Source organism: Camelina sativa, chromosome 4 (assembly GCF_030686135.1).
Source record: "Camelina sativa cultivar CO46 ecotype springtype chromosome 4, ASM3068613v1".
Classification (NCBI taxonomy): domain Eukaryota; kingdom Viridiplantae; phylum Streptophyta; class Magnoliopsida; order Brassicales; family Brassicaceae; genus Camelina; species Camelina sativa.
The window spans coordinates 3487339-3500645 of NC_141883.1; the positions used below are offsets into that span (position 1 = coordinate 3487339).

Sequence of the window (13307 nt, forward strand, 5' to 3'; positions counted from 1 at the left end):
CTTAACCTAATCATTACAAGGTAAGTAGATGTCTGACAAGTGTCTCTTTCAGTAGCATAGGATTGGTAAGGGAAGAGCAGACCATTGATTCATTCCTTGGACTGTAGTGTGAGTTGTATTTGTCTATGCCTTCGTACATTGCAGAGCACATGGGATTGATCTCTTTTCCTTGTTACCGTTGGCAACTGAGGATAACAAACACACTACAGTGGGCTTGATCATTTCTTCAAGGCCCAATTGTGTTTGTTGGACTGAGTTTTCAGTGATCCTCCTTACATCCCCCCGCAAACTTTGGGTGGGTGGAGAGACCACACCAAGTTTGTACCTGAGATCATTGAAGACTTGAAGAGGTAACGACTTGGTGAATATATCCGCCAGTTGGTGAGTAGCAGGAACATGATAGACAATCATAGAACCATCAGCAACCTGTTCTCTCACATAGTGATAATGAACTTTAAAGTGTTTGGTCTTCTTGTGTAATGTCGGATTTGCAGAGAGATAAACTGCAGAGAGATTGTCACAGTATAACTCAGGAGCGTGTGTGAGAGGCATGCCAATGTTGTCCAACATATCTTTTATCCAATTTACCTCAGCCGCAGTGTCAGATAGGCATCGATACTCTGCTTCAGTGGAGCTACGAGAAACTGAATTCTGACGTTTTGCAAACCAAGAAATGAGATTGTTCCCAAGGAAAGTGTAGAAACCGCCAGTGGAACGACTAGTGGTTTGACACCCCGCATAGTCGCTGTCACTGTAGGCTCGTAATGTGAAATCTGCATTCTTGGAGAAGGAAATACCAAAATCAATAGTACCTTTGATGTATCTGATGATGCGCTTAAGCAGACTAAAGTCAGCAACAGTAGGTGCGTGCATACGTTGACAGACAAGATTGACTGCAAACTGAATGTCCGGTCGTGTTAGAGTCAGATACTGGAGCTTACCAGCTAGACTGCGGAAATGAGTAGGTTGATCAAAGAGATCGTCTTGTCCTTTGACCTTTTGAAGCTCAAGAGGCAACGGTGTGGAAGCAGGAGCACAGTCAGCCATGCTTGCTGCCAAAAGTAAATCCTCTGCATATTTATGTTGATTCAGAAACATTCCTGTGGTGTGATAGTGTGCCTGGAGACCAAGAAAATAGCTTAAGCGACCAAGATCTTTCATACGAAACTCATCATGCATAGATTGCAGTAACACACTGATCAGTTGTGGGTTGTTGCCAGTAAGAGCCATATCATCAACATAGAGTAGAAGGATGATGATGTTGTTGTTTTTGAGATATACAAACAGAGATGGATCCTTGAAGCTGCACTCAAAGCCAAACTTCAACAGAAACAAGCTAAATTTGTCAAACCACGCACGCGGAGCCTGCTTCAACCCATAGACAGCTTTATTCAACTTCCAGACATGGGATGGATAGTTGCTGTCTTTAAATCCAGGAGGTTGTTGCACATACACAGTTTCAGTCAAGTCACCATGAAGAAATGCACTTTTGACATCTAGTTGTTTTATCTCCCAGTTGTAAGTTGTTGCAGCATGGAGAACCAAACGTACGGTTGCAGTTCGAACTACAGGGCTGTAAGTCTCAAGGAAGTCAACTCCCTCTTCCTGATCATACCCTTTAGCCACTAGACGAGCCTTTAGTCTGTCTAAACTCCCGTCAGCCTTAAGTTTTGGTGTAAAAACCCATCTGCAACCTAGGACATTCATATCTGGTTGATATGGGACTAGTGCAAACGTGTTTGTATCGACAAAAGACTCAACTTCATCGCCCATAGCAGCTGTCCAACCAGTATGCTTAAGGGCAGCTGCAACTGTTTTTGGTGCTTTTTCAGTAGTGTGTGTCACATGAAGAGCATACTTCGGGTTTGGTTTATGAACCCCAACTTTTCCTCTTGTGATCATAGAATGATTATTGACAATTGTGTCTTGGAGAGCAGGGAAGTCATCTGCTGCAAATAACGGAGCATCGGGAAGCTCCTCATTATTGCTATCGGTGTCAGTACTACTTGGATCAGATTCTGAGTATTCATTTTCAGAATCAGCAGGAGTTGGATGCAAACCCACAGTCGGAGTGACTACAGATAGAGGAACATATTCCTCTGTTTGAGGAGATGTCTCTTCCAACGAAGACCGTGAGGGTAGGAAGCTCTTTTGCCAAGCTGATAACAGAAGCGTTGTTGCAGCAGGAAGAAGACCAGAGTAATCTGATTCAAATGGATAGTACTACTCATCAAACAGAACGTGACGACTGATATAAACCCGACCTGTAGGAGGATATACACACCTATATCCTTTGTATTTGTCGTTGTATCCAAGAAAAACACAATTCAAGGACTTAGGATCAAACTTATTTGCTCCATAAGAGCGAAGAGTAGGATAGCAAGTACTTCCAAAAACTCGTAAATAAGAGTAATCAGGCTTGGCTGCAAAAAGAACTTCATATGGGCTCGCAGAGGTAGAATGAACTGTTGTTGGAAGAAGATTGATGAGATGATTAGCAGTGAAGAATGCCTCTACCCAGTAGCATTGTGGGACTTTGCTTTGAAACATCATGCTCAGACCAAGTTCACACAAGTGCCTGTGTTTTCTTTCAGCTAAACTGTTCTGTTGCGGTGTGTGTGGACAGGAGACAAGTTGTTTGATACCCTCTTTTGCAAGATGTGTAACAAATTGATTGCTAGTGAATTCACCTCCTCCATCACACTGAAACATCTTGATTTTCTCATTAAACTGATTCTCAACATAACTTTGGAAAAGCAGGAAGATTGAGTAAAAATCTGATTTATTCTTCAACGGATAAAACCAACAGTAACGAGAGTAATTGTCAAAAAAGATCACATAATATCTAAACCCTTGAGTAGAGGTGATAGGAGCAGTACCCCACAAATCACAATGAATCCTCTCAAGAGGCTTACTAGCTACAAATGTAGAAGAAGAAAAAGGAAGTTGTGCACTCTTGCCAAGCTTGCATGATTCACAGAGCTTGTAAGTGCATTTATTGACTGATATTGATGCAGTAGAAGCCAGATGTTGAAGAATCTCTGCACTAGGGTGACCCAATCGTTGATGCCAAACATCATCACTTGCCGCGAGCTGTCTGGTAGAATAATGAGCTTTTCAACACATAATGATCTCTACTCCTGTTTCCTATTGTGAGGAGCTGCTTGGTATGCTTGTCCTTTACACGCACACTATCAGAGTCAAACTTAATATAACAAGGATAATCTGTACAAAGCTTGGAAACTGAAAGCAGAGATTTTGTCACATTGGGACAAACAAGAACATCATTCAAAGGTAGAAATTTACCTGATAAAGTCTGCAGTGGCACAGTACCAATGTGTGTGATTGGTAAAAACTCTCCATTCCCAACCATAACAGAGTCATTACCGCGATACGACTGCGAGTGTTGGAGATTTGCAGTGGAATTCGTGATGTGAGCTGTAGAACCACTGTCAGGAAGCCATTATGTGCCATTAGCAAGACAATCACCCTCAGAGATACGCATAGCAGCTAAAGCTGTAGCCTGTTGTTGGACATAGTCTTCATTGAAACGATTGTAACAATCATAAGCACTGTGGCCATACTTGCCACAAATCTGACACGTTGGTTTAGAGGATCCTGTCATCTTGTTATGACTGTCTTGTCCAGATGTACCACGACCATGTTGTTGAAAGCCACGACCGCGAGTAGAGTAATTGCCTCGACCTCTGTAACCACCACTAGACCTGCCACCGAGATTACCAGAACCTCCTCTGTCAAAGTAGCTTTTCTCAGCTTGAAAAGCGAGATGAGGTGTAACCGATGAAGCTGTTGAGTAAGTCTTGAGCTTATCATCAAAGGCAGTAACTTTGAACACTACATCCTCGTAGCAAGGACCAGGAACAGAGTCCATAGAGTGTTCAATAATCGTAGATACAGACTCATATTCTTTCCCTAACCCAGATAATAAACCATGAATCTTTTTTAGATCGGTCATAGGGAACCCAATAGAGTCTAGCTGATCAAAAATTTGCTTAAGTTCGCTAAGATACTCTTCCATAGTTCTGCCTAGCTTAAGACAGGCTCGCAGGCGATTATGAAGTTCAAACTTCCTAGTGTTGGAGACACGATTAAACTTATTAGCAAGAGCAGTCCATACCTCTTGTGCAGATTGCATACCATAGACCACACTCAAGGCAGGTTCAGACAGAGAGCCAAAGATCCATGCCATAACAAGCTGATCATTTCTAACCCCCTTGGTAAACTCCGGATTTGGTTCTATGGTGACTCCAGCAGCATGAGTGACAGAGCGAGTGGCTTCTGGACGAGTAATGGAGCCATTGACATAGCCAAGCAACATTTGTGGTGAGAGGAAGGACTCGAACTGAGTTTTCCATAGCAGATAGTTGGACTCAGTAAGTTTGAGAGTCACAACTTGAGAGATAGAAAGGGGAGCGGAAGAAAAGGGCTCTGATGTAGCCATAGAGACGTGCTACCAGAGCTCTGATACCATGAAAGCAAGAGCTGACGCTCAAGGTAAAAATAGAGTAATGGTGGCTCAAAGAGAATACTTTCTTAGATAAAACTTCAGGTTACATCATATATTCCTTATATAGGAGGAGACATCCTTAACCTAATCATTACAAGGTAAGTAGATGTCTGACAAGTGTCTCTTTCAGTAGCATAGGATTGGTAAGGGAAGAGCAGACCATTGATTCATTCCTTGGACTGTAGTGTGAGCTGTATTTGTCTCTGCCTTCGTACATTGCAGAGCACATGGGATTGATCTCTTTTCCCTGTTACCGTTGGCAACTGAGGATAACAAATACACTACAGTGGGCTTGATCATTTCTTCAATGCCCAATTGTGTTTGTTGGACTGAGTTTTTAGTGATCCTCCTTACAGTCTTCGGGATATTTGCTGGCTATCGGAGATGACAATCAAATGTATGAGCTACACCCTGATGGCAATATGTAAAATTTATTTCAATTACAGTTTTGACTTCTTCAAAAGTCTTATTCGAAGAAAAATATGATCCAAAGATTTTTTCGCGGCATCTTCTGGTTGAAGTACGTAGATTTTGTGTTTTAGAACCATGGACACTACTAATACTATTTTTAATTATCGAAAGAAAAATTCTCCTTATCGAAAACAAAACAAGCTGTTGTCCTTTATTCCCCACCTTATAATTTATATCCAAATAATCTATTTATTCTCTATGACGACTCTATCAATAATAAGTTGCAGTTTTTATATAGTAAAATAATAATATATAAGATATACCAATAATAATCTCTTTATTTCTCCCTTGTGCATGAATAAGGGAGAAATACAAAAAACGAGATCTGTATTTCTATTATAATAAAATACTTACTTTTAAAATATAAACTATTTATAATTTTGAATCTTTGGTGCTACACTATATGTCATAATTTAGTTAATATATATATATATATATATGCACTACAAAATTAATATCCTCATCATAAAAAAAAACACATATGTTATCAAAGACAACAGAAAAAGAAAAAAAAAATTGTGAAATTGAGCCTCCAAAAAAACCATACTACCTATAATCAAACTCCCAAATACCACAAATAATTCATTCATCAATTATGTTTGACGCCGTGAGGATTTCATGCGATGAGAACAATAAATTTGAGATTACAAAAATAGATACAGATGATTCATGTTATCAAAATCAATTAAAATTCAGGTTACAACAACATAATCAGATGATTAATTGTATGACATATTCATAGGTAAACGATATGCGCAACAACTGTACAGAAAAACTAATTATTTGAAATAGTTAACTTTGATAATTGATTATATATATTCAATTTCGTTTTCCTGGAAAAACATGAGGTATAAAACTAGTGTATTAAAATTCACTCTATCTTTTTTCTACTAGTTTGTTTTTTTAAGTAATTTGCTATGATTTGTATAATATTATATATATTTTAGTTTAAACATTAATTTAATGTTAATAACCTTGAAATCCTTCCAATTTTTTTTTGTATTTTTAGGCCATATATTTTATCATACGTTATTTGTGACACCACATATTTATGTAACTACTAATTAAAAATATTATAAAGATATATTTTCTTTTTCTTTTTATGTGTGCATATATAAATAGGAAATAACTAATCGAAATATATTTAACGCGTATCAGTATTATCATTTAATAAGTGTTGTTTCTTTTCATTGAATATATTCATTTTAAATAACTATACTAAAATTATAATAAATTAATCAAAAATTCATAAAAGTTTATTATATTTTCTCAAAATTTTTATGCCTGAATAAGAAAGAAAAGATGAATAAAAAGGTAAATTTACTAATCCCAAGAAAAAAAATATATGCATAATTAGTTATAAAATTGATCTCATAGTTAAAATTACGTAAACATATGATTTTTAAAAAAAGAACATTGATCTCATAGTTAAAACTTTGCCCAAAAAAAAGAGAAAATATAATATAGATTATTAAATTTTCACGTAGCTTTACTTTGCAATAGGAATAATATAGTAGTATTTAACATAATTAGTATAAGCATGCAGTGTAATATATGAATCTCAATAATTGATGAATAGATAAATTAAATAAAAAAATTTTGAAATACTACAATAAAAATTAAAATACAGTATTAGAAAAAAAATATGTGTGTATTAATCTTACATATTCCAAATTGAAAAAAAAAAGTAAGAGAAAATTTTGCTTTAAAAAATAAAGAAAAATTACCTTTTTTTTGGTCAAAAAAGAAAAATTACCTTATTATCAAAAAAGTTTAACCAATATAACAAAGTTGAAAAAATAGCAGTGTTTTTAATTAAATAATTTTGTTTGGTGTAAAATATTAGACGATCTATCTGTTTTTATAGGAGTGAGTATTTACATTTTGTAGAATTAATAATAAACTGTATATTTTTCTTAATCTTTTTTCTATTTTTTAACTATTCCTTTTTTGTAGGATTAAAATTATAAAATAAGTAAAAAATGTTATAATTTTGATTTTTATGAGATATATATATATATATATATATATATATATATATATATATATATATATATAATTTCCTTATAACTATTATAAAAATTAATACTGTTTAATTTTTGTAATCTATGATAATTATATTTTTACGTTATTAATATCGTTAAAAACAAAATTTTTGTTTTTTTATCTCAATCTTATTAAGTAATATTAACTTTTACACATGTCAAAATCTTAGATTGATAATTTGACACATTTAACTTAACTTTATATATAGAAAATAGGAAACATAAGAACTTGTGTATTGGTTAGTTTCTCACCAAATTTCTCACTAACAAAAGAATTAATAAAATATAAAATAATTGAAAAAAGGAGAAAGTTTCTCAAAATTCTCAAATGAGAATTGTTCTCCCCTTTTATTAAAAAAATTATGATAGAAAATATTATACTTTATTTAATTATTTCTTTTTTAAGTGAGAAACTTTTGTGAGAAACCTCCAATGCATTTGCTCTAAGGAAAAGGATCGAAGAAACGAAGAAGGCAATAGCAGAAGAAGAAGCCAATACATATCATGTGTTTGTTCATAAAGGGCAAGATTGCTTCGTCTTCTACAGAAAAGGGAAGAAAAAGAAGAAGTAAATACACAGAAGATGATGCACCATGGAAGAGAGAAACAAAGGAGGTTGAGATACCCAACGACGATGTGTTAGACGAGATTATGGTGAGGCTTCCAGTGGGATCCCTACTTAAATTCAAAAACGTGTGTAAACATTGGAGGCATACGATTAAGTCTAGGTATATATTTCATGAAGAAATACATGTCTCATCAAAAAACAAAGGAACCCAAATTTCTCTCTCTCTATGAAGGTAGAGACCAGTCTATGCCAAACATTACTATAAAGACCATGAGGTTGGAGTGGTCTTTGACTCGTGTAGTCGAAGAAGAAGAATACTTAACAAGCAATAAACACAAAGAGAGGACGATGCTATTTTCCAAGAGTTTTGATGGTCTTTTCTGCTTATATAGCGGTGTGGACATGACAGAACCAATTGAGGTGATAAACAAAGACACAAGGTGATCTCAGAAGCTCCGTCTTTCCAGGTTTCAACAGAAGCATTATGTAGACAAGGACAACATTCCTTGGATTTGGAAAAGACTACATCACAGGAACATACAAACTAGTCTGGTTACATACCATTAAACACACCTCATTGTTGCATGAAGGACAGGGAAAAAGTAACAAGAAAACCTCATCATCATGCGAGATTTTAGATTTCAGTGCTAAGAAATGGACGCGGGTGACTTCACCTCCTCATCATCATCGGATAAAGCACGAGCACGCACCAGCTTTTGCTAACGAATGGCTTTATTGGCTCAGAAAAGATAAAGACTAAGTTGGTTGCTTTTGATCTTCATATGGAGGTTTCTAATAGTTCCAAATCCGATATCATAATCATCTGTTGATATGTTTATGGAAAGTGTAGCTGATGACCGCCTCTTGTATTGATTTCAGAGACAGATGGAGATGGTATGCAACACGTTTGGGGGCTCACTAACCACAACACAGGAGCGACATTATCAATAATGGACAAGATGTTCACCTTTAACTTGAACAATATTACTTCCACTTGGTTTGATTCTCATTACTCTTCGCTCCTCAAACTTATGGCACTTTCCAAAAAGACCGGTGACAAGATGGTCTCAAGACCTTGTTCCCAGTCTCCCCCTATCTGAACCCCTAAACTTTACTTTCATTCACAATTGCACCTTTCCTTATCCTCCTCCTCGTTTCATTGACAGTGCTCTTCTTCCTTATTTCCCAAGTCTTGCCTGTCCCTTGTGAGTTAATTTCAAGCTTTTTTAGTGGATAGAAAGAAAACTATACGTAATGATAGTCCACTTCTTTACGTGCTCTTAAAGCTACACTTTAAGCTGTTTAATAGTTTCTGCATAAACTAGTCCGATTTAAGTGTCTTACTAATCTCACTCACAAGAAGCTCTCAAGTCTTATCTTACTTGAAGAAACAGAAGAATCTCATTTTAAATATTGGTTTATTTAAGTAAAAATCGAACAGAACCGGATCTATAGGATAATTTTTTCGACAGGCACTTAGAAAATATGTCTTACTGACACCAAAACCTGTACAAGATTGTAGCTTTAAAACAAAAATACACAAGTTTATATATGTTTTTGACAAACCCAAATCGATATATATATACGTTCTCTTGTCATCTTGGACCTGATAACTCCATAGCTTGAACAAGCACCGAGGAATCGTCTGTAAGATCCGAATAACGTTCAGAGGAAGAAAACTCGTTAGGTTTACTGTAACTTCTATTGGTTTCTGCTCTATGAGAAGAAGCTTCCCATTTCTCAACAAGACCATCGCCTTCAAGCATTCTCACAACTTCAGACATCTTAGGACGGTGAACCGGAAGATACTGTGTGCAAAGCAAAGCCACTTGAACCATCTCTTCCACTTCGATTCCATCGTAGTTGCTCTTCAAATCCTTGTCTACTATCTGTTCTAGCTTCTTCTCTTGTTGTAGTTTCTTCACCTACAAGTAACCCCAAAACAAACCCTAGAAGTGAGTGATTTTGACCTAATTGACTCAAGATAATGTTTTACTACTAATTTACTTCTTACCCAATCAAGAATTGCTCCTCTTTGGTTTGCTGCTTTTCCAAATTCAAGAGCTCTCAATCCAGTAATCAATTCGAGAAGAAGAATCCCAAAACCGAACACATCTGTCTTCTCCGAAGATTGTCCTGTTGAGAGATACTCAGGTGCAATGTGACCAACTGTTCCTCTCACGGCGGTTGTCACGTGCGACTCCTCATGATCCAAAAGCTTAGCCAACCCGAAATCTCCGACAACCCCTTCACAGTAATCATCGAGAAGTATGTTAGCAGCTTTGACGTCACGGTGAATAATCTTTGGATCGCATTGCTCGTGCAAATACAGTAACCCTCTTCCTGCTCCTAATGCTATTCGCTTTCTTGTCCCCCAATCCAATACCGGTTTAGCTGCAAGACCAATCGTAAACCGTGTCAATTCATGTAAAGGAATCGAGCTTAATTAGAGGTGTTTAAATTACCTTTGAGACGAGAAGCGACACTTCCATTGGACATGTAAGGATAAACTAGAAGCCGTTCAGAGGAAGTAGTACATAAGCCGTAAAGACGGAGGAGATTCCTGTGCACGGCGAGGCTTATCATCTCAACCTCAGTCTGAAACTGAATCTCTCCACCGCCATTGTTTACATCCTTCAGTCTCTTGACCGCGATGATGGTTCCATCGTGAAGACAACCTTTATACACATTCCCAAACCCTCCTTTTCCGACAAGATTCTTGCTGCTGAAGTTACTCGTTGCTGATTGAAGTTCTTTGAAACTAAACCTCCTTAGATTCCCTAAACATACTTCTTCCTTGTTTTGTTCTGAAGAAAGTCCAAATTCACATGGCATTCAATAGTTTGTCGTTTAAAAAAAATAAGAAAAAGGGTTTGATTTTTTCAATGTGAAACTTACCATTGATGTCAAAGAATAATACTTGTTTGTTATGTCTTCTTCTCCACCAGAGAAGAAAACCAAAGCCAATGATCAACAAGAAAACACAAGTAAGGCTTAAACCGAAAGCTACCGCGATTTTTCGGTTTTTTGTTCCTCCATCCGATGGTTTATCTAACAAACAACAACAACAACAACAACAAAAAGACCATTGTAGCTTATATTCCATAGGATTCAATTATTACATTCGTTTATTTTTAAAGATTTTACTTACTTTGAGAACTATTCAAGGTGATTGACATTGGCTTAGGTTGAGTCCCATTACAGTCTTTCTCAGTTCCAGTTGGACAAATCTGAGGATTGCCCATAACACTGGATAACAAGTAACACAGACTGTTAAATAAAAAAACTATATAGTATAACTTTGGTAACGTATAGAAGTGGATAAATTACAAAGAAAAGACAATGGAATTTACCATTACACTGTTTCTTTCTCAAAACAGAGTAACAACAGAGCAGACATATATTCTTTCACAGAAATAGACTTACTTGAATGTTTTGGCAAGTGATCTTGGAACTGGTCCACTCAAGTTATTGTACGACAAATCCCTGAAACAAAAATAATTTCGAAATAAATGAACATATATACATAATTTATATATAGAAGAAAATGAAAAATAAAATAAAAGAAAGAGAATGTACAAAAAAGTGAGTTGGGTCATGTTTGCCAATGAGCTTGGAATTGTTCCTGTCAGGCTGTTATTATTAACCCTCCTGCTCCACAATTTTCAACACAAAGACAATCTTTCCATAAATACTTTTATAAATTATAAATATATTATGAAAAGATTTAAATAAATGGATAAAATCTTACAAGTACTGAAGATTTGTGGAATGAGAAAGAGTGAGTGGGATTTGACCAGTGAAGTTATTGGTAGAGAGATCAAGTGTTTTGAGTTTCATCAATTTCCCAATCTCATGAGGGATATGTCCTGTTATGTAATTGTTCTGCAGTAGCCTGCATCCAAAAACAAAACACAAAATGAGAACATTATAGTAAATAAGAGATGAAGAAAGATATTAATTGCTTAAAGAAAACACTTACACAGTCTGAAGATATGTTAAATTGCCAATACTTGATGAAAGAGTTCCTGACAAGTCCTGGCTTGGAGCTCCTCTACATACACATATAAGTAAAAACTTGTAAGCACGTGCTTACACATATGTGTGTTTGTGTATGTGTTTTGTGTGTGTGTGTGAGACTGTGAGTTCTTACAGGCTTAAGACAAAACCATCAGGAGAACAAGTGATCATGTTCCAGCTACATGGATCAACTGCTGTGTCATCCCAATTCATTAGAACTCCATGAGGATCAATCAGTGAGCTTTTGATTCCTATTAAGGCAAGAACTAAAAAAAAAAGGAAACATGTTTTAGAAAGAAAAACAAAAGACAGAGAAATGAAGAAAATTATGTTTTGATGAATGTTACCTTCATAGTTAACACCTTTGTCAGTGAGCTCTGCAGAAGAAAAAGAGAGGAAACAGATAAAGAAGAAGGTTAAAGAGAACAAAGCACAACTCTTTTTGACTTCTCTTGTTCTCTGCATCATCTTTGTCTTAGTCAAAGTTTGTTCTTCTTGCATCAAAACTTGAGATTCTTAATCTCTCTAAGGTGCAGAGTTTGACGTTTCTTTCTCTTTTGTATATGAAATATTCAGCTTTCAGTTCCTTGTCTGGAGGTTATTAGGGAGAAAGATGGAACAGAGGATTTTGATTTGGAAGTGTATGTGACTGAGAGTGAAAGAGAGAGAGAGAGGGAGAGCGAGAGAAAGGCAAAGATTTGTCTGCCAATTATTATTATCTTATGGTCCTTTAGACTGTAAACTGGAAAAGGTCAGAAAGAAAAAATATTTGGTAATGTTTTCTTTGTATTGTTTCAAGCATATGAGAAAACATAATTCAGATAAGGTTTTATGTGTGTTTTTTGTATTAGCCAATAGACTTATCTATGAAATACAAAACTGGTTTAAGTTACAATCATAAACACAATAAGAAAACATATCAATATTGTAATGCATGAAAAAAGTGATGAAATATTAGTGTACTATTTATTCTCTGTGTTATAAATGAATGTTGTTTAAATCATCTCATTGACTAATATCAATTATTATTATGTCTAAGAAAAAGATTATACATATATCGATCCACAATCAACTATTTTAGAGAAAAAAATCATTTTATTGGTGTGGACTAGTGGACTTAACAGCCTCGATCGTTTACAAAAAGGATGATGCTACCAAATCGAATATGTTCCAAAAACTAAAAAAAAAATATCAAATTATATGTTGCTAACCCTTTAGACTTTCTTTTCTTTTTGTAGAAGGTTCAGTAATTAACATGTTTATCTCTTTTTGTAGAAGGTTCAGTAATTAACATGTTTATCTCCATCAGTAAGTAATGTATTTGTTGGATTCCAGAGCTCTGGTTGTTCTATGTCTAGAGGATTAATAGGCTCAACCTTCTCGGATCTAACTAGGACGGCAACAAACGATAAAATAGGGTATTTTGGGATAGAAACAAACATATGAACGTAAAATATTCAATTGGAGCAGCCGAGCAGGTATAAAAGTGAATTCATGTGGTAAGCATTGCAAGCACCATTATTAATCTGTTATTTTATTTACTGATAAAACTAAGTAAGTGGCCTCGAAAGAATAAAGTGTGAAAGACTCATTAATCATATATATTTGATTTATAAACATATTTTTCATATACATTTTTTTGAAAGTGTGAAATTATTTTGATGTAACACAAAGT

The 13307-nt window shown here is 35.5% G+C and overlaps 1 protein-coding gene across 2 annotated transcripts; it reads right to left on the reverse strand.

Annotated features, from left to right (window-relative positions):
• Positions 1-9088: 9088 nt before the first annotated feature.
• On the reverse strand, positions 9089-12742 carry LOC104779729 (protein CLAVATA3 INSENSITIVE RECEPTOR KINASE 6). Of its 2 annotated transcripts, XM_010504124.3 has the most exons (11): positions 11980-12742; positions 11766-11898; positions 11595-11666; positions 11364-11507; positions 11192-11263; positions 11039-11098; positions 10764-10861; positions 10511-10663; positions 10078-10419; positions 9627-10006; positions 9089-9537 (listed from the first exon to the last, which is right to left on the reverse strand). In XM_010504124.3, the coding sequence occupies exons 1-11, from the start codon at positions 12131-12133 to the stop codon at positions 9208-9210; spliced, it is 1938 nt and encodes a 645-aa protein (XP_010502426.1). In that variant the 5' UTR covers positions 12134-12742; the 3' UTR covers positions 9089-9207. The 2 variants fall into 2 exon arrangements, with proteins under 2 accessions (XP_010502426.1, XP_087365966.1); XM_087509840.1 differs by having other exon boundaries at positions 11766-12277.
• Positions 12743-13307: the final 565 nt, after the last annotated feature.

Bases quoted from the DNA above. Each gene is read 5' to 3' on its own strand.
- LOC104779729 (XM_087509840.1), bottom strand. From the start codon at position 12,133: ATGCAAGAAGAACAAACTTTGACTAAGACAAAGATGATGCAGAGAACA. The intron at 11,264-11,363 runs GTAAGATTTTAT...ATTGTGGAGCAG, and splicing joins TCCACAAATCTTCAGTACTT to GAGGGTTAATAATAACAGCC. The intron at 9,538-9,626 runs GTAAGAAGTAAA...GGTTACTTGTAG, and splicing joins GAGGAGCAATTCTTGATTGG to GTGAAGAAACTACAACAAGA.